General features: G+C 44.4%; 2 protein-coding genes across 4 annotated transcripts; one reads left to right on the forward strand and one right to left on the reverse strand.

Moving 5' to 3' along the window:
• Nucleotides 1-27: 27 nt before the first annotated feature.
• GON7 (GON7 subunit of KEOPS complex) lies at nt 28-3,599 on the reverse strand. Its single transcript, XM_032623832.1, has 2 exons — nt 3,342-3,599; nt 28-915 (listed from the first exon to the last, which is right to left on the reverse strand). Exons 1-2 carry the CDS (start codon nt 3,547-3,549, stop codon nt 821-823), a joined length of 303 nt encoding a protein of 100 aa, XP_032479723.1. The 5' UTR covers nt 3,550-3,599; the 3' UTR covers nt 28-820.
• A 169-nt stretch (nt 3,600-3,768) lies between these two features.
• Nucleotides 3,769-20,315, forward strand: UBR7 (ubiquitin protein ligase E3 component n-recognin 7). 3 transcript variants are annotated; one of them, XM_032623829.1, is made up of 12 exons: nt 3,776-3,954; nt 6,334-6,467; nt 7,292-7,352; nt 8,223-8,318; nt 9,261-9,314; nt 9,869-9,974; nt 11,483-11,691; nt 11,867-12,016; nt 12,526-12,688; nt 13,703-13,764; nt 16,892-16,997; nt 18,097-20,306. In XM_032623829.1, exons 1-12 carry the CDS (start codon nt 3,805-3,807, stop codon nt 18,102-18,104), a joined length of 1,299 nt encoding a protein of 432 aa, XP_032479720.1. In that variant the 5' UTR covers nt 3,776-3,804; the 3' UTR covers nt 18,105-20,306. The 3 variants fall into 3 exon arrangements, with proteins under 3 accessions (XP_032479722.1, XP_032479720.1, XP_032479721.1); XM_032623830.1 differs by lacking the exon at nt 16,892-16,997 and having other exon boundaries at nt 18,097-20,298; XM_032623831.1 differs by lacking the exons at nt 6,334-6,467; nt 16,892-16,997 and having other exon boundaries at nt 3,769-3,954; nt 18,097-20,315.
• The last annotated feature ends 5,242 nt before the right edge of the window (nt 20,316-25,557 follow it).

A 25,557-nucleotide genomic window follows, 5' to 3' on the forward strand; every position in this document is an offset into this window, starting at 1 on the left:
GAAAAGGAATACATACACACACACATATATTTTAGGAATATATACATATGTATATTTAAAGGATTTGATAGTCCTTTGCTAAGCAAAATCAAAGTTTGACTACAGGATGACACGAAATATCTTTTTATATTCAACACAGGTTGCTTACCTAAAGACTTATATTTGTGTTAACATAAATAGCACATCACAGCCTAAAAGCGCACCCCATTTATAACTCTCTTAAGGTACAGGTTAAACATATATCCATTGAGTGGTATCGTCTCCAGAAGTCTGTGTACTGGGTGTGAGTGTGGATTCAAGGTTTCCTTGGATCTCTCTCAAGGGCTCTCCTTTCTCTTCAGTATTTCTCTCTATTCCCATTTTCCTTCTACTTATACAGAACTGCCATTCTTAAATTTAATACCCAATTTTCACCACTTGTTCATGTCAGTTCCTTGAAATATAATTGTCCATGAACCTTGACATGTACTTTTTATAACAGAAGCTGAAAGATGTAGACATCACACAATTTAATCCAGAGGGTATTTAAAAAGTATAAAGAAAGAATTCAGTTGCCAACATAGTGGATTTTATACATTATTAAATGTCTATTTTATCTCCATGGTCTGAAACTTACTTCTCACTCAAGAAAAAAGATTCCTTTCAAAACATTTATTCTATCTTTCTTTGATGGAAACAGCAGAAAAGCTTCTTCTTTGACAAAATTGTCCCAGGGGAACAAAGCAAATGCTTTCTAAATTAGAGCACAAGTCTTCCTTAAATGTCAGTGTGTGATAAATAAGATATCATAGCAGTCTTTTAAATTTCATAAAAGCTACAGTTAAGTTGGTGTTTTTGGCCGTTTTGCAGAGGGTCCATCTGAGTTAGTTCTGTTATCAACGTTATTTTCATCTTCTGCATCATCTTCATCATCACCTTTTAAAATAAATATTTGTTGTATGACAATATGTACATTGGTTGAAAGAAATATACATAGCTAAAGCAGCTGATAATGAGACCATTTCACTTTAGGGATTAATAGAACAATGGATATATCAAATTAGAAATATGTACAGTTAAAAAGACTTTGGGAATTTTGGTGTTTAAAACCTTTCTTTTCTATCAGTTTTTTTTGAGATATGATTCATATACCATAAAATTCACTTTCAAAGCGTACAGTTTATTTAGATATTCACTAGGTTGGGCCACCATCACCACTAATTCCAGAACACTTTTCATCTTCCCAGAAAGAAATCTCATACAAATTAGCAGTCACTTCCCATTCCCCTCAGTCCTTGGCAGCCACTAATCTACTTTCCTATCTCTTAGATTTGTCTATTGTGGACACTTCATACAAATGAATCGTAAAACATGTGGCCTTTTGTGTCTGCCTTCTTTCACTTATCATGTTTTCAGAGTTCATTCATGTTGTATAGCATTTATCAGTACTTCATTCCTTTTTGTTGCTGAATAATATTCCATTGTATGGATATATATTTTGTTTATCTACTCATGAGCTGATGGACATCTGTGTTGTTTCCACTTTTTAGCTATTATGAATAATGCAGCTATGAACATTTGTGCGTTTGTTTTTAATGGGAACATGTTTCCAGTTCTCTCGGGAGAACGAGGAGTGGAACTAGGAATCCCTAGGAGTAGAACTGCTGGGTCGTACGACAAATTTAGGTTTAACTTTTTGAGGAACTGACAAAGTGTTCTCCAAAGAAGGTACACCATTTTGCATTTCCACCCGCAGTGTGTGAGGGCTCCAATTTCTTCACATCCTAGCCAAGACTTGTTATTGTTCTTTCTGATTACAGCCTTCCTAGTGGGCATGGCATGGTATGTCACTGCGGCTTTGATTTGCCTTTCCCTGAAAGTCAATGATGTTGAGCATCTTTTCAGGTGCTTTCTGGCCATTTGTATATCTTATCTGGAGCACTGTCTGTTCAAGTCTTCTGCACATTTTGGTAACTGGATTCTTTTTTTTTTTTTTGGTCATTATGATGACTCTTTTTCAATTGAAGTATAATTGACCCACAACACTGTCAGCTCCAGGTGCACAACACAGTGACTCAATACTTCTGTACATTACAAAATGATCACCACTATTTGTCTTTCTAGTGTTGCGTTCTATCACTTTTCTTTCATAATTGTTACATTTTTAAAATTTTGTATTTGTTAAGATATGATTCATATAAGATAAAATCTGTCATTTTAATCTCTACAGCTTTTAACAAAGGAAATTCAAACAGAAGCTTTATGGGGACCTCATTAAATATACAAAGGCATGTCTTCCTGTATGAAGATATTACTGACCCACTATTAGAACAGACAGCAGTTACTTATCCAGTAAGTAATTTTATATATATATATATATTTATATATATATATATATTTATATATATATATATATATATAAATGGCTCTACCTATACCTGTCCTTATTCCAATGATAATATTTTCAACGGATCAGAGAGGAACTTTTGGAGCCAAGAACCAGGACTTCTCTCTCATGGAAACAATCTATTATCTGAAGTTCGTGTAATATTCTGAATTGGTTCCTTCACATTATCTGGCAATCAAGATGTAAACAAGATGGAAAGGAAAGTACAGTACAGTTTAAGCTCCTCTACAGAGGAATTAAGTCCTGATTCTAATATTTAGTTCTTAGGTTCTTCAGCTCAGGGTAGTCAAGACAAGACTTAAAAAAACAAATACACTTAAATTTCCCGTTTCTACTTTCAAACTGCACCTACAAAACTGGGAAAGGAAAGGAGTCCCTGAGAGTTAAGACTTGTTCATCTGAAATCTGCTGCAATCTTCGGAACCTGCTCCTATTCTGTGACAGATGGCAGTCTTCCAAATTTGTTCGTAATTTTACACCGGGGAAGATTCCTTTCCATCCTTCAACACCCAGCTTAGAATTCACGCCCTCTCTGAAGTCTTTTTGGGTTCTCTAGGTTTGCAATAGCTACAGAGGAGCCTAGGGTCATCCTTCTACTCTTTAATAAGAGTGTTTGTCTGTCTAACCCCTCAGCGGTCAGAGTTCCACAAGGACAGGAACTGAGTTTCATTCTTTCTCCAGAGCTCAGCCCAATGACTGGCATAGAGCAGTAGACGTTCAGCACGTTTTTGTGTGTGTGTGATTTAACTGCAAAGAGAATCGTGAAAAGCAGCCCTGGTAAATGAGCCCAGGTACAGCCCAGATCTGGCGGAAGGTGCTAACAAGTTTTAGTTGGAGTTCTTCCCCCCAGGCTCACTTTCTCCAAGTTTGCCACTCCACGCAGGCTCCCTGAGCAGACTTTCCCCGGGCGCCCCTGCCCACCCATCTGTCGCTCCAGCACCGTCTCAGAACTCACCGTCCAACGCCTTCTTTGGAGCCGCCGCCACCCGGTCCTGTGCTTCCCGCTGTACCGGGGAGCCGAGGAGGTTGGTCACCAGCTCCCTCATCTTAGCCACGCCCGATAACAAGCCCTGGAAAGGGTCGGCGACGCCCGGCGCCTCACAGGGCACCCGTAGCTGCTGTCGCTGCCCGTCCTGCCCGACGTACTCGGCCAACAACTCCATGGACACCACCAAACTTCCAGAGCGCGCAGCGATGACGCGCCACCCGGAAGCGGAAGCCAGCTCGCCGCAGGCGCAGGCGGGAGAAGGGAAGAGGAGTAACTTCCGTTTGTCGGAAGTCGCTCCTCCCCCTTCCTTCGCTCCCCGTCTCTGGGATTGGTGCCTGGCACTGAGGCCCCGCCTCCTCCGGCCCCGCCCCTCGCGGGCGCTTTTCCCGCCTCCGCCGGGGCCGAGAGGCGGTCCGGGTGACAGTTGAGAATGGCTGGAGCCGAGGAGCGTGCTGGGCGGCAGTCGGAGCTGGAGCCCGTGGTATCGTTGGTCGACGTACTTGAGGAGGACGAGGAGCTGGAGAATGAGGCGTGCGCCGTCCTGGGCGGCAGCGACTCGGAGAAGTGCTCCTACTCGCAGGTGGGCGCGCGGCCCGGGCCTCGCCTCCCCCGGGCTCCTCTGAACCTTCTCTTCCCCGCTGGACTTACCCTCTTCCCGCCTGCCGCGGCCGGCACCCCCTTGGTGGTCCGGGGCCGCTGTTCGTAGTACGTTTCCCCATCGCAGGCCCAGTTGTCCTATTACCCTTAGTCTCCCGAGCCCCCTTCCTCAGCCTGTGTCCAGCAGGGCTCCCCTCCTTTCTCGGTCTTCCTCCGTCCGCCGCCCCTCCCCACCACGATTCTCCAGCCTTTGGCCCTGGAGCGGCTGCTCTTTCGTTCCTTTCCCGTCTCTTCTCGGTGCCTCAGCTGCTTTTCACGAAACCGTCCCCGTGACCTCTCACATCCAGACATCTTTGTCTCTACTTTTCGCATCTTCAGACCATTTATTAGGAATCGAATGGGAGAGTCAAAACAGAGTTAAAGGAGAGAGCTCGGGATTTGAAAATCTCCCCGTGTAGGCTGGGCTCCTGGACAGCTGGTTCTTCTGCAATTTAGTTTGACAAGTGCTAGCTGGGTTTTTGGAGAGAAGAAGCAAGTTCTGCATCTGTCTGCAGTCTGCCCCCCAGGGCGATAGACCGGGACCCGAACAGCTGGTGGCACTGGCAGAGGAGGGGAGGGGAGGAGAGAAAGCATTTGGAAGATGTCGTGAACAGGGATTTGAGGGGGTGTGATGTCTTTGTTTGGTGACTCATCCTATATTTCTAGGTACAAAAATGGAGAAAGGTGGGTAGAAGAAAACTAATAAGAGGTGAGAATTGGTAGGACGAAGAAGGTTACCTTCCAAGGGGGTGGAGTGGAACGCTGAAGGATGTGGAGAGAGATTTGGGGTCATTATGTGGTGCGGACTGAGATCATAATACCAGTTGTCATCGCTGTCCAGTTGAGTTTACAGTGCAAAGTGGTTACATTTTTTTTTAATACACCTTGTGTCAGATGTATTTAATGTTGTCTGGTATTTAAAAACCTTTGGTCACCACTGAAACAACTTTTTCCCTGCTTTCCTTTTCTTAAAAAGTCTGTAAGTTACCTTTGAAATGTAGTTAGGTTTTTGAAACGGACTTCCTTAACATTTTTTTTATTGTAGTGAAATATGTGGAAAAGTGCACAAACCATGTATAAGTCTTGGGAAAGCATAAACAAAAACACATGCAGGGCTTCCCTGGTGGCACAGTGGTTGAGAGTCCGCCTGGCGATGCAGGGGACACGGGTTCGTGCCCTGGTCCGGGAAGATCCCACATGCCGCAGAGCAGCTGGGCCTGTGAGCCATGGCCGCTGAGCCTGCGCGTCCGGAGCCTGTGCTCCACAACGGGAGAGGCCACAACAGTGAGAGGCCCGCTTACCACAAAAAATAAAAAAAATAAGCAAACACATGCAGGTACGTACTACCCAGATCAAGAAATAGAACATTACCGGCATACCAGAAGCTTCCTTGTATCTTCCTTGTGTCTCCCCCCTTCCAGAAGAAGGTACTATCCATTATCAGGATTTGCTTGTTTTTCTTTCAACTTTTTATTTTGAAACATTTTAAGTCTACAGATAAGTTGAAAGAATAATATTATGAACACCTGTGTACTTTCACATATATTCACTTTTTAACATTTTACAACATTTGTTTTTTCTTTTACCCCTTCATTGTAATAGACTTTCTTTTTTCTTTTTTCCTCAGCCACTTGAAAATAAGTTGCAGACCATGACAGTACACCTCTGAATACTTCAGCATACATCTAAAAATCAAAGGGATTCATTTAATGCATTGGTTTTCTCTTTGGTAGAACCACAAGCATTTTCCAAAATTAAGTATGATTATTACTTACATAAACTTAGACATGTTCTCCTACATTTTTTTTTTTTTTTTTTGCTGTACGTGGGCCTCTCACTGTTGTGGCCTCTCCCGTTGCGGAGCACAGGCTCCGGATGCACAGGCTCAGCGGCCATGGCTCACGGGCCCAGCTGCTCCGCGGCATGTGGGATCTTCCTGGACCGGGCACGAACCCGTGTCCCCTGCATCGGCAGGCGGACTCTCAACCACTGCGCCACCAGGGAAGCCCTCTCCTACATTTTTCTGTGTTGAAATGATTAAGCAGACCAGCTTATTCACAGCTGACTGAAAATATTAAACTTCTTTCTATCACTTTAAGAAAAGATTATATGAAAACAAGCACTAGTGTATGAAACATGCAACAGTGTTTTGGTATTCTGTTGAATAAGCTTTTTTATTAGCCTCAGTGTTTTTTACAGGAAAATCTTGACCACAGGTAATCTGATTTCAATTATTTCTTAGATCATAGTATGGGCATTAGGTGACTCTGCCATGTTTCTTCAATTTTTTTCTCTCTTTTTCCATTTTGGGGCTGTCTTTTAGGGCTCAGTAAGGAGACAAGCACTATATGCCTGTAGTACCTGCACCCCAGAGGGAGAAGAACCAGCAGGAATTTGCCTAGCTTGCAGTTATGAATGTCATGGAAGTCATAAACTTTTTGAGCTATACACAAAAAGGTAAAATGGTCAGAGACTGATGCTGAATGCTTTTCAAATATTTAGATTCTTCTCCAGCTGCACTTTTTTTCTTCATCTTTTTTTTTTGCATTCAAAGTAGTTGTGCACTGGTAAAACGTAATGTGTTTTTATATAATATAATTGGAGAGAGCAGTTTTTCCAGAGGGTCTTTTTTTTTTTTTAATTAATTTATTTATTTTTGGCTGTGTTGGGTCTTTGTTGCTGCACGCAGGCTTTCTCTAGTTGTGGAGAGCGGGGCTACTCTTTGTTGCACTGCATGGGCTTCTTATTGCGGTGGCTTTTCCTGCAGAGCATAGGCTCTAGGAGCGTAGGCTTACTAGTTGTGGCACATGGACTCAGTAGTTGTGGCACACAGGCTTAGTTGCTCCGCGGCATGTGGGATCTTCCCAGACCAGGGCTCGAACCTGTGTCCCCTGCATGGGCAGGCAGATTCTCAACCACTGCGCCACCTGGGAAGCCTGGCAGGCAGATTCTTAACCACCGTGCCACCAGGGAAGTCCCCCAAGGGCCCTTTAAAATAAAATTATGGTGCAAACTCAACTACTCCTGCTGCTCTGCCATGATTTTATTAGTGTTTGTGTAATATAGATATTTGTCTTTATGCATGTTAATCTCTAGAATTATTAAATCTTTTATTGTTATGTGCTTGGAGAAATTCTGGATTGGATACATGAACAACAACCAAGGTCACTTTTTAGATCCTAGAAGCCAGTTGAAAGGGAAGAGGCTATGACATGAATTTAAAGAGTAAGTCATTAGATTTAAAAGAAAAATTAAAATCGGCTCTTCCTCCTTTGTTTCAGAAATTTTCGTTGTGATTGTGGAAACAGCAAGTTTAAAAATTTGGAATGCAAATTATTTCCTGTAAGTAAGCACCGTAACTATAAATGCATGAAAAGTAGCTGAGATTGATATTTGTCCAAGTGGATAAAAACCAAGTATTTTCCAAAAAGGAAGTTCTTATGCTTATTCTTTGTAAATGGAAAAATCTGTATTAGACTGCATCCCATTTATTACTTTTTGGAAAACTAAGTAACCTTTTCAGAGCCTACAGTGTAGATTGTAATTAATATGAAGGGTTTGTGGGGGAATGTTCTAAAGTGATTCAGGTTAGTTTTGTTGATTGTGCTTATGCTTTAAGGTTTTTAAAGCAAAGGGGATGACTTTAAAAACTGAATAAATAAAACTTGGCAATAATGAGTGGGTTATGTGCACTCAGAAGTTTTTCAGTGCTTTTTGGATAAAAAATACTATGCTTATACGCTAACTTTCAATGAAATAACAGAAATGAAAGAGAAAATAAGGGACATTATTCAATCGTATTGCTAAAACTGTCATGCTTTTTCCCTCCTCAAAGATTATTTTTAGATAATTTCCTTGCCTGCCTCCTAGTAACCTGGGGGCTTTGGCTATCACAGCTGGGCATTAAGAAGTCTTTTGAAATTCTAGGCCAATGTCAGCTTACATAGGTTGATAATTAATATTTGTGATTCATTTTCCTCCAATTGCTACAAAGAAGACATAGAAAATAAATTTTAACTTTTCCCTGTATCCTGGAAAAAGTATCCCTTTAATAGGAATGAATTTTTTTCCTTTGTACTTTGAAAGTTAAAGACCAGCTTCTGGTGGGTGGAGATATTTAATGCACAAATTTATTGAATGCATAAATTTCATGATGCATGAAATTATAGTTAAAGTTAGACCATATTATATATTGAAATTAATATCTTTCAGGACAAAGCAAAGATAAATTGTGGCAATAAGTACAATGACAACTTTTTTGGATTGTACTGCATTTGCAAGAGACCTTATCCTGATCCTGAAGATGAGGTAAGAGATTTAGAGGTTAGCACCGGGACTGTGTCATCTTTAGCCTTCACTCCTCAGCCTTTTGTCATATTTGACCCTTTAGCTGTTCAGCAGGGATTTGGGGATTGTGAAAGGATTCTAGATTTATCCCTTCTTATGAATCTGGGCTGGAGCTACAACCAGAACAGATCCCAACTATTATTCTCATTCTTACATCATGAGAATGAAATATTGGACAGGACTTTCTCAAGGCCAGAACTTTTTTCCTTTCCCCCCCTCTTTGCCTGCCTGTTTGCTCCATTCCCCTGAACACTTTCCAGAAAATGACCTTCCGTTTCTTACATCCCTGCAAGGAAAGAAATAGGGTGTACAAACTGGATCCTCTTAAAAATTTCAATTAGACATACACACAAAATTTAAAAAGAATTTTTCTTCTTCCTCACTCCTGTACCTTCTTACCCCCCAGAAACAACCACTGTTAACACTTTTTGGTATATGTATCTTTAAACCTTTTTCTGTGCACATATAAGTGGGTGAATGTGAGTTTTAATTTCTAGTTTTATTTTGACAAAAGTGAAAACTCTGTGCATTCACATCTGCAACTTGCTGCAATTCACATTACCTCCCTGGGCCTGGGTTTACGTCTGAAGTGAGAATACGTTACTTATTTATAAAGTTTTATGGGAATCATATATTAAGTAACTGATATGAAAGCTTTGATCATTGCTCACAAAGTGCTTATCTTAATGTAATCCTTCTGTAACACCAGTTCATGGAGAATGAACTTCTTTGGCCCCTTGAATTGCTGTTTCTCCCTGTTCTCTTGACTTCTGGCATGTGGATAGCAGTTTTACAGAATTGGTAGAGAATTATTTAATATCTAATTCTAATGTGTGCCAGATTTACTTTGGTATCCCAGAATTCGCTGTAATCATTAACAAACAAATGGCTTTCCCGTGTTAGATTCCAGATGAAATGATCCAGTGTGTAGTCTGTGAAGACTGGTTCCATGGAAGGGTAAGGAAAGCTTTTACCTTTTAAAGACATTGTCTTTACAAAAAGAGAAAAGATCTTGTCTTTTGGAATTTACTATATTTTACGTTGTAATTACTCTTCTAAAACTATAGTAAAGATATGATCAGCATACTAGTGCAATATATTTCTTTCCCCCGGCTGCATTGGGTCTTTGTTGCTGCACATGGGCTTTCTCTAGTTGCGGCGAGTGGGGGCTACTCTTCGTTGTGGTGCGCGGGCTTCTCATTGTGGTGGCTTCTCTTGTTGCTGGGCATGGGCTTTAGGCGCTTGGACTTCAGCAGTTGCGACGCGTGGGCTCAGTAGTTGTGGGGCGTGGGCTCTAGGGTGCAGGCTCAGTGGTTATGGCGCACCGGTTTAGTTGCTCCACGGCACGTGGGACCTTCCCGGATCAGGGATCAAACCCGTGTCCCCTGCATTGTCAGGCGGATTCTTGACCACTGTGCCACCAGGGAAGTCCCGCAATATTTTATAAAATAATGGGCTTTTTGGACAACTTGGTGATCAGAAGGAAAATGTTCGATTTTCTGTGTTCACAGCATCTTGGTGCCGTTCCCCCTGAGAGTGGAGATTTCCAAGAGATGGTGTGCCAGGCTTGCATGAAACGCTGTTCTTTTTTGTGGGCTTATGCTGCACATTTGGCAGGTAAATGTCTCTGTGGAGTTGGTATTCCGCCAACTTGTGCTGTATGTTCAGAACAATTTGTATGTTCAGTACGTAATTTTTATCTACTAGTTTTAATTGGACTCTGTGGAAAAAAGTATAAGATCTGTTCCTTCTCTACAAGGTGCTTATAGATAGATTGGGAGACTACCAAGAACAAATTTGTACTTAAATGGCGTGATGCAGAGTATGGATGAGACCAGAATTAGAGAAAATGGAGGAAGCAGTTTTGAACGGGATTTTGAAAGATAAAGAGATAAACATTGTTCTTAAATGTAAGACATGCTATTGGTTGGGGAGAGGGTGGTGGTATAGTTTGTCATATAGTGCTTTTATTATACTCTTAAGAAATTGACCCCAAACCACTAATCAGCAATGAATGTTCTTGAGGCATTAAATATTTTATTTTATTTGTAATGCTATATGTGTTAATTTATTTTTTTTATTTTTTAAATTTTATTTATTTATTTATCTGCATTGGGTCTTCGTTTCTGTGTGAGGGCTTTTCTCTAGTTGCGGCGAGCGGGAGCCACTCTTCATGGCGGTGCACGGGCCTCTCACTGTCGCGGCCTCTCCTGCTGAGGAGCACAGGCTCCAGATGCGCAGGCCCAGCAGCCGTGGCTCACGGGCCCAGTTGCTCCGCGGCACGTGGGATCCTCCCAGATCAGGGCTCGAACCCGCGTCCCCTGCATTGGCAGGCAGATTCCCAACCACTGTGCCACCAGGGAAGCCCGTGTTAATTTATTTTTAAAGTGTCAGTTGTCTCCTGCTCTGGCCTCATAATTTCTTGCCCTTCTCACCTTTAGGGAACACTTCACCATACAAACCACAAGCAGCCTCAGACATTTTGATTTGTCTCGAAGCTCTTAACCTTGGTGTGCTTCCTTCTGTTCATACCCTTTACAATTAAATCTCTCTTTCTGCTGGACCTGAATTTATTTCGCATTCATCAGGTTTTCTTAACAGTTCCCCTCTGCCCCTCCTTCATTTCCTTCCCTGTCAGCAGATGGCCTCATTTCCTACTAAACTGAAATGCCATCATGCAAACTGAGTTCCCTTATCATTTCTCTTCTCTCCACAGTATTTCTGTCTCTACACGCACTCTTTCTGATTTCCTTCTCTCATAAAGAAAAGCTGTTGTTTTTTCTAAAAGTGCCCTTCTACCTGTATTTGCAGTTAAATCTCTTCCTATTGCCTCTTGCTTCTTGAGGTGTCCCTGTCTTTAACATCTATAGTATTTTTTTTTCTCCTTTACATAAAAAGTGCTTAAGTAGTGATTGGTATTTTTAAATGATCTTTGCAGTTATTTGACTCTTTGGATTAGGCAGGCATAAACTAAAAAAGTGTTATTTCCTTTCTTATTATTCCAGAGATTAAGGTTGACTTTCTCCTTTTCCAGATTCTGAAGTATGTTTTAATCAGACTAAGTGATTTCATTGGCTAACAGGTCTGTGGATATGTGTGTGTGTGTGTTTTCATTGAACCCACAGTAACCAAAGTGACTGCTGAAGATGATGGGTTGCTGCTGAATGTTGATGCGGTAGGTGACCAGGAAGTTATCCAACCTGAAAATGGAGCTCATCATGATGGTGCCCTCAAAGAGGATGTTCCAGAACATGGAAAGGCTGCTGAGAAGGAAGTTAAAGCAGAGCAGATGAACGAACCATGTACCAGCTCTAGTTCTGAAGCTGATCTCCAGGTAACATGAAATCTGAGCTATAAAAGAAATAAAACTTAAGCAAAATTAATTCTGTAACCTATATAGCTTTGGGTTTCAGTTGTACCCTTTGCCTAAAGAAATCCTTTGACAAAATCTAAACTATGAAAACTATGATAGTTTAAAAAACACACTTCAAAACTTAATTTAATTTCAGACAGCATTTAAGAATCAACATCTCGACACAGAATCACAGGCTGGCTGCAAACTTGAGGAGCTTAAAGCTAAGCAGTTTATAAAGAAAGACACTGCCACCTATTGGCCCCTGAACTGGCGTAGCAAGTTATGTACCTGCAAAGACTGTATGGTAAGTACCTGATCAAGTTCAATATTAGTATGTTTTGTGGACTGATGCCTAAAATAAGAGCACCTGAAAAGTATATTTATGAAACTGATATTAGAGTATAGAGAACTGAAAACTTTTTTTATATTAAGCAAATTTATGAAATAGTATTTGCAGTCTGAATGCTAATGGAAGAAATTAAGAATTATGCAATACTTTTTATTAGCTTCATTTCAGTGGAAAATAGCTTATCTTTTTTATATCATAGAATTGCTTGGAAACACGTATTACTTGAAAGTTACAGTAAGTCAGTGGTTTTTAAATAAACATCTCTTATATCGTATAATATCTACTGGGAAGTTGGGAGGTTTCTAAAAGATTTGGGCAAAAAGAATAAAACATTCAAGCAACTCTGCTAAAAGGCTCAGGTTTTTCTGGGTATTATTTAAATAAATTTTTAGTGATTCTCATGAGGTTGACTTTCTGAGAATGACATACAGTTCTAATGGGGAAACTGGTTTTATTTTTTAAAGAAAATGTATGGCGATCTAGATGTCCTGTTCCTGACAGATGAATGTGACACAGTTCTGGCTTATGAAAACAAAGGCAAGGTTGACCAGGCAGCTGACAGTAGAGACCCTCTAATGGACACCCTTAACAGCATGAACAGAGTCCAGCAAGTGGAACTTATTTGTGGTAAATATTTGTTTGTGAAAGTTCATGAAGTTCATGAAGTTTCCTTCACCATTAAAAAAACTTACGTATAAGGAAGACAACTAATAACCTATTTTAATTTAACACAAAGATGGTTTAAATTTGGAATTGTATAGTAGGCCTCACCTACACTTGCTTGATTGTAATGTTGCTGGGTATTTAGCTGCTATTTCCATTGAATTAGGGTTACATGCTTGAGAAACCATAACATGCTATTTTGACTAAGGGTAGATGTATGAGTAAAGAATAAAAGGAAATCAATTTCTTTTTCCATCCACTGAAATAATTTTCATTGAACATTACATGTCATCTTTTTGAGCAAAGCATGCCATCTTTTTGACAGTTCTTGAGGATACTTCAGTGGTTCACAGGAAACCACTAGAGGGGAAACATTCCCAAACCCTTAATTACAGGCTTTTACATTTTTTCCCCCAGTATGCGCAGCCTATTTTAGTGATTTCCATCCTAGCCATTTCTACTCGGATGCCACCACTTTTGTGCCCCTTTTTGGACACTGATTATTCCTGTCTTGTATTTGTAACTGTTTGATTAATTTCCTTTTACCTTTATTGGAGTAAAAGCTTTCCAAGGATAGAGGCTGCATCTAAAACATTTTTGTAGCCCTCAAGGTGCCTTGTACATAATATAAATTGTTGAGTGAGTGCGCGAGTTTTAAAACTTAATGTTTGACAAGTCCAAGATATTTCAAGCACTAGAATTCCAGAGAGATGGAAAACTTTAAAAAAAATTCTTAGCTAATCATTTTGGGAATGAGGATATCTCTGTTTTTTGAGGGTTTTTAAATGGAAAAGTGTCCCAGATGTCAAAATGGAGGAATTTGAGAGAAATTGAGAACAAGTTTCTCTGCAGATTTCACTTAAAGAAAAATGTGGTTTAGACTAACATACTCAAATGTCAATGGTCAAGAAATATTTTGTTTCTAAATGCAAATGGCTTATCTAAAGTTTATGTCCTTTTTTTGTTGTTTTGATTTAGAATACAATGACTTGAAGACTGAACTTAAAGACTATCTCAAGAGATTTGCTGATGAAGGCACAGTAAGTTTAGTTAGAGTTTTAATCAGGGCCTTGTATGTTTGGAATAAAGTATCTTTTTTATTGAAGTATGGTTGATTTACAGTATTATTTTAGTTTCAGGTGTATAACATAGTGATTCAACATGTTTATAGATTATACTCCATTTAAAGTTATTATAAAATATTGGCTACATTCCTTGTGCTGTACAATATATCCCTGTAGCTTGTTTATTTTATACATAGTAGTTTATGCCACTTAATCCCCTACCCTTCACTTGCCTCTCCCCCTCCCTCTCTCCACTGGTAACCACTAGTTTGATCTCTATATCTGTGAGTCTGTTTTGTTATATTCATTTGTTTTATTTTTTAGACTCTACATATAAATGATAACATGTAATATTTATTTTTCTCTATCTGACTTATTTCAGTAAACATAATAATACCCTCTAGGTCCATCCATGTTGTTGCAAATGGCAGAATTTCATTCTTTTTTATGGCTAATATTCCATTGTGTGTGTGTGTGTGTGCCACGTCTTCTTTAACCATTCTTCTGTTGATGGACACTTAGGTTGCTTCCATATCTTGGCTATTGTAAATGATGCTGCTGTGAACATTAGGGTGCATGTATGGTTTCAAATTAGTGTTTTCAGTTTCTTGGATACATACCCAGAAGTGGGATTGCTGGATCATATGGTAGTTCTCGTTTTAGGTTTTTGAGGAACCTCCGTACTGTTTTCCATAGTTCATTTTCTTTGATGAAAAAGATGACTGAGAGCTTAATGCAGGCAGAGGAAAGGGAAATCAATAGTAGTGAAACACCAATGGACTAGCCACATCAGGAGTCCTTCCTAACCCTCCAGATGAGGGACGGAGCAGTCATGCCTGATCTGGAGAGAATCGTAGCTTAGGAGAGGGCCATTGGATCAGCCATACTGATTCTCTCAGTCCTGACCTTCAAGCAGGGATTTTTGGAGAAGGAAGGAAAAATGAAAGCCAGACGGCTTTTCTGTGTTTTTTGAGTTCTAGTTTAAAATAAAACAACTTTATATTGGGGGGGCTAAAACATTTCTCTTGCTGGTTAGGACGGTCTATATGCTTTTAAGGGTGACACTAACTCTATAATGTATAAATTTTTTTTTTTTTTTTGGCCACGTGGCACGTGAGATCTTAGTTCCCCGACCAGGTATGAGCCCATGCCCCCTGCAATGGAAGCAAGGAGTCCTATCCACTGGACCGCCACGGAATTCCCATGTAATCTTTTAAAATAGTTTTCCAGGGACTTCCCTGCTGGTCCAGTGGTTAAGACAACACACTTCCACTGCAGGGGGCGTGGGTTCGATTCCTGGTCGGGGAACTAAGATCCCACATGTCACAGGGTGCAGCCAAAAAATAAATAAATAGATAAAATAGTTTTCCAGATGAATTTACAAATACCTCCTGGCCCTTTACTACTCATACATTTATGATGGACTTTTTCTTCTAAAGTACTTTTTTATCTTCCAAAGGCAGATATAAAGCAAAACTTTTCTTTTCATGGCCTACAGTTGTCCTTCTGGACAGAAAATGTTTTGCTCTGCTATAGCTAGACAGACAAATGAAGTCAGACATGGGCCTGACGGACACTCGGGACGTGCCCGGAAACTTGTTTTCTTGGAAGAAGTCTCTGCCAACTGAGTGCTTTCTCATAAATGTGGGAAGAACTTGTAGCTGCCTGGATATCTGGCAATGCTGCCTTTCTGCAAAATGAATTGTGAAGTCCAAAGTTAAAGAGACTTCCTAAATGGTTTTTTCATTTTTAGAGAATGTTCCTCACTGTCACTAGGGACGGACGTCTTCCTGCTTCCCAGCAGCTCTTAACAGTTATTCTCGTTTCTGTTGCAAAGGCTGTCCTCTGCTTAATGCAGCTTCAGGCTTCTCTCTCACTGGAACTAAGAGGGTGTAACTGTTTTGGGGGTTTTTTTGTTTTTTTTTTTTTAATAAATGTATTTATATATTTTTGGCTGCATTGGGTCCTCGTTGCTGCATGTGGGCCTCACATTGTAGTGGCTTCTCCTGGTGCAGAGCATGGGCTCTAGGCACGCGGGCTTCAGTAGCTGTGGCACATGGGCTCAGTAATTGTGGCTCGCGAGCTCCAGAGTGCAGGTTCAGTAGTTGTGGTGCACGGGCTTAGTTGCTCCACGGCATGTGGGATCCTCCCGGACCAGGGATCGAACCCGTGTCCCCTGCATTGGCAGGCGGACTCTCAACCACTGCGCCACCAGGGAAGCCCCGGGTGTAACTGTTTTAACCTCGGCACTGTTAGTGGACGTTCAGGGTCTTTCAGGTGTGTCAAAGGACATGCTCTTGCCTCTGCTTTTGTGTAGTTTGTGGTTGCTGTGCTCTTTATTGATTTTATTACACACACACTTAAATTCACGTAAAAGAAAAAAAGTAGGTATGTTGTCTTTTTCCATTCACATTTGAAACAGTTTTATCCAGAGTCTTCACATGTGTCTTCAGTGTATGGATCTTTGTGACAGCTAGAGCCATTCTTTATGAGTCTGAGATTATCTGATGTGATGATTTAAAAGGACAGAAAAATATTTTTTATTGTTTGTTTTCGACATTACAAACACCTTAAGTTGTCATAAAGCTCATGTGCTTTGGTTGTATTTGGCTATAGAAGAGAATGCTAATACGGTCTGGGTGTTGTCAAATGAGGGACTGCCCTTTATTTAATGTTTGTGTCTGACTAAAAAAATAATAACACTTAGACACTACAAATTTTCTAGGATAAACCAATAAAATGATTCATTATTGGACCCAGGTATTTATTCTTCAACATTTCTACTCTGCATATTGGCTGTGACCATTTGAGGATGCCTAGAAACTCTAAAGATTACACACTCTAATTTGTGTAATTTGTGGGCTTTTAGGTCTCCTCCTACTGTTTCCTTGCCAGAGAAATGTCCTTGTATTGCCTTTCAGCGTTTAATGTTTGATCTGAGCTAGGGGCAGATCCTTCACATTGGAACTCCCCAGTATCCTATTTAATAGCATTTATAAGTGTGCATTCCCAAGCCCAGGGCCTTAGAGCTCTGAGCTGTGGTTGCCTCAGAGTGCGTTAGCATCTCGGTCTTGAGTCTGTGAGGGGTTCTCATTCCTCACAGGTTGACCCCCGGCTGACTCTTGGTGCCTGTGAGACTGGTGTGTCAGCTGCCAGTCTGGTGTGGAGTTCTTTCATTTCGAGGAGTTGTCAGATCATGTCTCGCCCCAGTGAGTTATTCAGGTTGCCTGTGCCATTTGGGGATGTCGCGCTCTTACCCCTGGGGAGTGGAGAGGGAGGTTTTCGCTTTACACTCAAGGTTTGTCCTCTTTCTTCTCTCTCTCCCCCTCCCTCCCTCTTGCTCACTGTATTACAGTGCTCTCTTTTTCTCTTTCTCTTTCCCTCCCTCTCCCTGCCCCACCTTTATTCCTTTATAATAATAAGAATGTGTTACCTTTGTAATTGAAAACCATGTTAACAAACCTGTCAGTTGCGGCACTGACTCACTCTTGGGGTGAGCAGGGACTCCTTCCGGGTAGGCCTGGTTTACTTTTTTATCCATATTTCCCCTTATTTTCTTATTTTTTCATATTTTATTTTGCTAATAGAAACACTTCTATGTGATGTTCTAGTCCTTTTTCCGATAAAATACAAGATAAATTTCTCATTTTTCTTGCATAACGTGATTATTCCATTTACTGGGGGTACCGCTTCCATGGTCTTTGCCAATTATTTTTCTATTTATATAGCAAACATCTTTAATTTTGGACTCTTGAAGAGGGAAGAGTTTGGGGGTTCCTTTTTTTTCAGTAAAGGAGAGAGCACAAATCTCAAGAAAAGCAGATTTTGTTTGCTGTGGGTGCTTCTGCGGGACTGAAGGACATCCCCAAGACAGCTGTGTCATGAGGAGAGCAGTGGCCTCAGGAGACCACTGGTCTCCTCAGTTTTCATCCTGGCTCTGCCGCTTTTCTTTTCAGCTGATATTCACTGAGAACTTACTCTGTGCTGGGCAGTGTTTTACAGGTATTACATCTCATCTGCTCTTCAGACGGCCCTGTTAGATGGGTGCTGCTTTCATCTCATTTTAATGAGGAAACCAAGGGCGGTGGTGGAACCCACGCTCCGTACCAGTGTGCTGTCTGCCTACCGCGTGACGCTGACTGGCCAGTCTCTGAGCCAGGATGCGCTTGTCTGCAGTGGAGATCGGATAATTAGTTACACATTAACACAGTCCTTATCAGCAGTACTGTTGGATTGATTGTGAATGTTACAACCGGTTAGTGCTGTTCTGTGATGTGCCCTTGCCTAATTTTCGCTCTCCCTCAACAGGTGGTTAAGAGAGAGGACATCCAGCAGTTCTTTGAAGAATTTCAGTCAAAAAAGAGAAGAAGAGTGGATGGGATGCAGTATTATTGCAGCTAGACTGGGATGTGGCACCTTCTCATCCAGCCAGTGAAGATGCCACTTGCTGTTCCAGGAATAAAAGAGGCATATTTCACCTTCGGTCCTCATTCTGTCCTCCCTGGAGCGGCCGCCTCCTGCTGATTTCACAACCAGCATTCTTTCTGACTCAGCTAAATGCAGCTCGTTCCACAGACTTGAGCCCCACCACGCCAGTCCAGCCAGGGTTATTTGCTCATGAGTTTCAAGAAGTTTGATTTGGTTTTGAGAAAGTAAACTAGTTTTTTTTTTCCCCTTATGATTTGCTCTTTAACTCCCGAGTGTGTCTGCCCTGTCACAGAGCCGCTGTCTTCCAGGACCTGCTCTGTCAAGTTCTCTTCCTGTCAGCTCCAACCTCCGTAGATCCCCCCACCCCTGCGATCATGGTGCCTTGGATCGAAGCTTCCTCAAGCCTGTTCTGCCCCTTCTCCCACATCTCTGTTTTCTGAGCTTTGGTCACAGCTTAGAAGGGATCTCAGAGCTTGCTTCCTCCAGGCCGAACCTCCAGAGTAGCCAGGACTGATGGTTTTCTGGCCTAGATGTTTATCACAGGCAAGAAGATTGGCTGATGGCAGGACTGAGGAAGACTACCTTTGTTACAAATTTTACTAAAAAATTTAAAGTGAAAATTTCTTTCACAAGTCTACTGGCACTAGAATATTAGAATTTCAGTACTGTAGTGCTCACAGGGCTTCCTGGAGGAAATCTGCCATTATACTGGTCCCTCTCTACTGCCTAGAAAATAGACCGGGTACTACCCTGTGAAATCATGGTGGTTTACAAAGTCCTCTGGGTTTCTTTATATTATCAGGGATATTCGTAAGCCTAGATTATAAACAGGCCTATTTTGATATTGTTCTGTTAAGAAAATGGTATTAGAACCCCCAATAAATTATTATTTTTCCCCTTAAATCTGTGCTGAAGAAAAAAGCTACTGGCTTAGCTTACTTGTAGCGAGCAGGGCAGTGAGTGCTCTGTTTTGGGAGACGATGTGGAAGAGATCCCATGTGCAAATGATGAGCTTTATGTATATAAACGTTACTGTCCACAGCTGAGTCCCTAATGACTGTGAGATCTTTTGAAGAACCTCATGGGATGTTGTATAAAACCCCATATTTGAGGGGATGTCCTTTCAGTTGGTTTGAAATCTCTTTAAAGCCCCTCAGTCTGTGTGGAAAACACCTTTTGATAAAGAGCCCTCAGTTGCTCTCTCCCTCTGGAGGAGCGTGGTCTTTCCTGACAGTAGACGACACACTTTGAGGTGTGAGACTATACACATTTGAGGCTTTGGGGCCACAAGTGTATATTAATATTTTTGTGTGTCCAGCAGTCACAAGTGCCCACCGATCCCTGGATAAGGTGAACTAGGCCTACAGAAAGTCAAGGACTTAAAGAAATAGTACAGCTTGTTTTTCTGCATCAAACCTCCTAATTACAGATCCTGATGAAGAGGGACGTGTGGAGCTGGAAGGTCTTGTGGCCACAGGAGATGCCTGTGTGCTCTGAGCTGGCCTTGTAGAAAGGGTGGAAAGGCTAGGGTGAGAGCTCACGGCATCTTCAAGGTGGTTTACATCCCCAGCTTGGGAACTCTGGCCCAAGTCTGAGGATTTTTGAACCCCCTCCGCAAGGTGGTACTAGTTGTGTACCATTGTGGCCTGAAAGTTTCTATCTTCTCAGACGTTTGATTTAACTATCAGAAAGTTCCTCCCTTCCTCACGACAGCTCAGGACCCGGTCTTGGAGGTGACGCATTACTGTGCGGCAGAGCACAGATCACCCAGTGGTGAAGGGCTTGTTTTAGGAAAGGTACTGTTGCTTTTACATTAACCAGAAAACCTCTTTTTTTAACCTGTTGTTAACAACTAGTTTTCTTATTGACTGTATTGGACTGTCTCTTCTTGTAGAGACTGATTTTGGCCAACATGTGGCAGTTGATATTAATGCATGTTTTATGCAAAACAGGAATATGGTATTAGTTACTTTTAAGGAATTCTGGCATTGTATGTGCATTTTTGTAGAATTGTTACTGGACTTATAATTACATACTTAACTCTAATAAGGTTTCTGTAAAATTTAAATAAACCAATTCAGAATAGTGGTTTTTCAGATTGTTTTTAGTCACTTTTTTTTTTTTAAAGAAGATGTTGGGGGTAGGAGTTTATTAATTTATTTTATTTATTTTGCTGTGTTGGGTCTTCGTTTCTGTGCGAGGGCTTTCTCTAGTTGTGGCAAGCGGGGGCCACTCTTCATCACATTGCGCGGGCCTCTCACTGTCACGGCCTCTCTTGTTGCGGAGCACAGGCTCCAGACGCGCAGGCTCAGTAGTTGTGGCTCATGGGCCTAGTTGCTCCGCGGCATGTGGGATCCTCCCAGACCAGGGCTCGAGCCCGTGTCCCCTGCATTAGCAGGCAGATTCTCAACCACTGTGCCACCAGGGAAGCCCTGTTTTTAGTCACTTTTAAATGTACACAGCCTCCCTTTGCAGGCTGTAAGAAAATGGGTCCACTCCGGCAGCTCTGCCTGCCCTGGGGCCCTGCTCCAGCAGAGGGGACGGTTCCTGTCTCTGCAGCTGTTTTATCTGATTCAGCCTGATCCCAGGTCCCGCCAGCAGAGCTCCTTCACTCCCCTCCCCACCCCCACTTTAGGACACCTCTGAGGAGGGGGGGCCCATGATTCCCTCTGGGGCCTAGATGAACAGAGAACAAAGAAATTGGGCGGTCATGACCTATCGCAATGTGTTCAGGTCCTGCTGTGTGCAGGGGAGAGGGCTGGGAGCCCACAGGCCAAGGAAGAGATGAGGTCCACCTCCATGGTAGCCATTATTTCAAAAGTAAATGTGAGAACAAACCAAGAAGCCAGTGTAGAGGTCCATCTTTGGCCTCCCCGCAGCTCTTGCTTCCTTGGAAATGATTCACACTTGAGGTCATCACCTGTGGTGAGTTAAGCTCAAGTGAATGAAGTGCTCTCTGTAGGCCTGGAGCTGCCCTCATCTCTGAACACGCAGGATTACAGGGAACAGCAGTTCCCCCAGCTCCCCCAGAGGACCCTAGCGGACTGGAAGAAAATTGAAAGAGCAGCCCCAGTGACAATCGGACCTTGGCAGTGACCTAGTGAAGCTCCCACGGAGGGTGAGTGTGTTCTGGGGAATGTGGGGAGCACAGGAAGCCAACCCAGCAGAGCTCCCAGGAACCAGTGAGGCTGCCTCCCAGTCAGCTCACCTGGAAGCGGCTGCCAGGCACAAGCTTTGGCCTGAGGGGCATCTGGCATTCGGCACGGGGCCAAAGCCATACTCTACTCACTTGTGCCCCGAACCACTGGGCCTTAGACGGGTTGTGTTCCATCCTTAGTCACAGGATCCCTAGGTTGGAAGGGATCGGAGAAGTCACCCGGCCTCACCTCTCGGGAAGGGGTCCCTCCCTCGCGGGTGATGCTCAGAGGGGACCAGTGCTGGTCTTGGCCACCGGGCTTCCATGCCTCCATGCTCTTGGTGGCAATGCCTCCCCTTCCCTGCCGGGTGACTTGAGGCGCCTTGGCCTTCTCTCTCCGCTGCGGGCAGAAATCCTGTGAGCCCTGTGGAGCCCGGCTTAGGAGAAGCCAACGGCCTGGAAGGTGGAGAGGAGAGAAAACCAGGCCCTCGGTGACGCGCGCACTGAGCCACTGGATTAGTCTCGTCTGAAGCTCATACGGCTCGTAGACTTCTCCGTAGCAGGGAACACTTCTGCGGTTCTCTAGCTCCTGCTTCTGAGCACTTCTGGTGACAGAGTGCCCCCTACTGCACACGGCACTCGTCCCCCGCTCTCCCAGTCTTGGTGCCTTTTCCTGTGGAAAAAGTCTGGACACTTCTGGACTTTCCCACTGGCCTCCCATCCAAGTCTTTGTTCTGGTCTTGATTCTCCCAGGGATTCTCCCAGGGATGCCTTGGCTGCCCCTGCTTAACTTTGCCTCAGCTGCCCCACCTGGAGACTCCCATACCCCCGGAGATGGCTGGGTTTCTCCTCAGCCATCTATCCTCCTGTGTGGAGCCTGTGGCCTGTGTGGATCATGTCCCCGACTCCTGGCTTCCCTCTCTTGCCTCTGCCTCAGGCCTTAAGGCTCCTGGATACAGCTGACCTGTAGTTAAATGAGCCAAATTGAAAAGTTCTACAGCTGTATTAGGTTCTCCAGAGAAACAGAACCAATCGCGGATATATACATCCATCTCTCTCTCTCTCTCTCTCTCTCACAAGGAATTGGGAATTGATTCACATGACTGTGCAGGCTGAGAAGTCCCATGATCTACTGTCTGCAAGCTGGAGACCCAGGAAAGACAGTGGGGTAGTTCCAGTCCCACCCCGAAGGTCCAAGAACCAGGGGAGCTGATGATGTAAGTGTCAGTCCTAGTGCCAGAGGAGACCCGTGTCCGAGCTCAGACGGGCAGAGAGTAAATTCTCCCCCCGCTTTTTTGTTCTATTCAGGCCCTCAATGGACTGAATGATGCCCACCACACTGGAGGCTCATCTGCTTTACTCAGACTGCAGGTACAAATGCTACTCTAACTCAGAAACGCTCTCCTAGACACACCAGGATAACGTTCAGCCAAATGTCTGGGCACCCCACGGCCCAGTCAAGTTGACACAGAAAATCAGCCATCACAACAAGCGACCCGTTTGTCTCATTCCACCCTGCGCAGCACCTGTGGAGTGAGAGAGGCCGCCTGGGGCCTGGAGTCATGGCCTGTGCCCCGGCTGTTACGTTCTCTGGGTCGCAGGTGCCGCTCAGGCCATTCCCTGAGACCACGCTGGGGTCACAGCACCCCAGCCGCGAGGGAAGGGGCTCTCTGCTCCCTCAGGCCTGGAGCTGTGAATAAAATGGGGCAGCAGCTGAGGAGAGAGAAGCTGCTGAGAATGACAGATGCACCTTCCCCACCAGTTTCTTCACAGAGCTGTGGAGCCAGCCACTGATTCCATTCTCAGGTTCTGTTCTCGGTGCATCGGCAGGTCAGCTGCTGTGACGGAGGCCTCCGGCTCTCTCCTGCCCAGCCTCCGCTCCCCTCCCCTCCACGACCTCTTCATTATGGATGGAGAGACACTGCCGTGTGGCTAATATTCAGATCATCACTTCGTAACAACACTTAGCCTTGTTAGTGATGACATATTCGTGAGTTTGCTTAGTATCTGTCCTCCCCACTAAACGGTTAATTCCACGAGGTCAGGGACTGTCCTTCCAGCTCATGGTTAAAGGGCTGGAACCTGGGGGCCGCCTGCCCCGCTGCACAGCTGCGGGCTGCACGCGTTTGTGCGCCTGATCTCATTCACCCACCCACAGCAGCCTGAAGAGTATGACTGTCCGTCCCCATTTTACAGATGTGAAAACTGAGGCTCTGAGAAACCGGGGATCCATAGCTTGCCAGGGTGACTCCCAGCTCATTTCATTCAACAGTCTGGCCTCATGCAAGTGGGGCACCAGGAACAGTTAAGAATCTTGGAGCAGGGACTATCCTGGCAGTCCAGTGGTTAAAACTCCGCACTTTCACTGCAGGGCGCACAGGTTCGATCCCTGGTCGGGGAACAAAGACCCTGCATGCTGTGTGGCGCGGCCAAAAACATTCTTGGAGCAGAAATGATGGAAGATGCCAATAGTTTTTGCATAAATCACAGGGTGTCGTATTTTGCCCTGGGATAGGAGGGACATTGACTCTCTTCTGGGTTTTGTTTTGGTAAATTCACTTATACTTACATGACAGAATTGGACTGTCTTCCAGCATCTAAACCACTACAGGGAGGGTTTCCTAAGCCTTCCAAGAAACACCACCCCAGCGCGGCGTCCCCAGGCTAGAGGCTGGGAACGGATGGCGACCCCAGAGGAGAGTGTGGAGCCTTCGCCCACAAGGAGTATCACAGAAGAGAGGACGAGGGAAACGGTGGCAGGCTATTTTGCCCACGAGGTCCAGGAGTGAGGAGCGAGCTGGAGGGTGGCCCCCACGAGAGGAGGTGAGGGTGGAAAGTGGCTGGGAGCTGGGTGAGGGCCGACTCAGCTGGCCTGGGCACTGAGGCGGGGAGACTGGGCGCCGTGGGGACCGTGGGGACTGTGGCTGTACAACTGTCTTCAGTTGTCCCCCAAAGCTGGGTCCAGACCCCGGAGATGGACATGTCCATTGTTCATGGGTTGAGTTTGGCCAGAAAATTGGTGGGAAGGTGAGCAAATTGAGGAGGCCAACACCTAGGGACATTGGGCTGTCCTTGAGAGGGGAGCAAGGAGGCCAGAGGTCAGACGTTCCAGAGGAAGACAGGAGGGGCATCTGGGACATGGTGGCCTGAGAGCAGGAAGTGAGCTAAGATTTCAAAGGTGGAGCCCTTCTGGGGACAAGGGGAAAGGTCACAGAATAGCGGGGAGGGGAATAGAAGAGCAGGTAGCTGGAGATGGTCCCCGGCGCTACCCAGGTTGATGGCCGGGCCTGGAACAAGAGGACAACAGGGAGGCTGCGACAAGGCCTCGGGGTATGAAACGAGTGACAGCGTAACGGTCACGAGCTGAGAGTGGGACAGCCAGACGGCAGGGGCCGCAGAGGTGCTAGGGGTGTTACAGGGGGGCCGCCACACGCTGCCTATCCTGACCCTCAAGTGTGGAAAGTGCGAGACGCCAGTTCTCGGGAGAGGCCTGCAGGGCGGGAGGAGGGCTGGACCCTCAGCTAAGGCAAGAGGCAGGAGAGGAGAGAGTGGGAAGGTGGGGGAAGCATGCAGGAAAGGTGGGCAACGCGGATGGGGTTGGGGGACGGCCTGGGAATCCAGGGGGCTGTGCAAGCGACCTGGGAGAGCGGGAACAGCAGGTCCAGGGGGACGACGGACCCCATCGCTGCAAAGGGCACAGTCCTGGAAGCCGCAGGGGGATGCTGGGAAGTCGGGGCACTCGGGCCTCTCAGGGCCATCCACACCTGGACTAACCAGAGTTTGGGTGGATCTGTTCAGAATGTGGAGAAATGGGAAGAACAGATGTTTTTAGTTTGGTCACAGAGGGTGGCGAGGTATCTGGTTCCTCTGATGGAAGGTTCCAGAAATGGAGGATGTTTACGTGGGTTTAAGGTGAGGGATTTCAGGAGGAGAGTGCGAAAGGCAACAACTGCCCACAGACCCTCACAGCAGGCCTGCCAGGGGTGTTGAGGGGCTTCTTCACCTGAGAATGGGGAGAAGACTCAGAGTGACGAGGATTATGTGGCAAAATACTTAAAGTCCACAGTCAAAGCTCACTCCGTGAACTCTGTGAACTACTGTCACCCCATTTAAGGATGAGGACCCGTAGGCTCCTCGTGGTGCCCGGTGACGGTCCCCGCTAGGCAAGTCTCCCTCCGGAACACGAGCCCCTCCTCCCTCGGGGT

The sequence above is a fragment of the Phocoena sinus genome, chromosome 2 (assembly GCF_008692025.1).
Source record: "Phocoena sinus isolate mPhoSin1 chromosome 2, mPhoSin1.pri, whole genome shotgun sequence".
NCBI lineage: Eukaryota > Metazoa > Chordata > Mammalia > Artiodactyla > Phocoenidae > Phocoena > Phocoena sinus.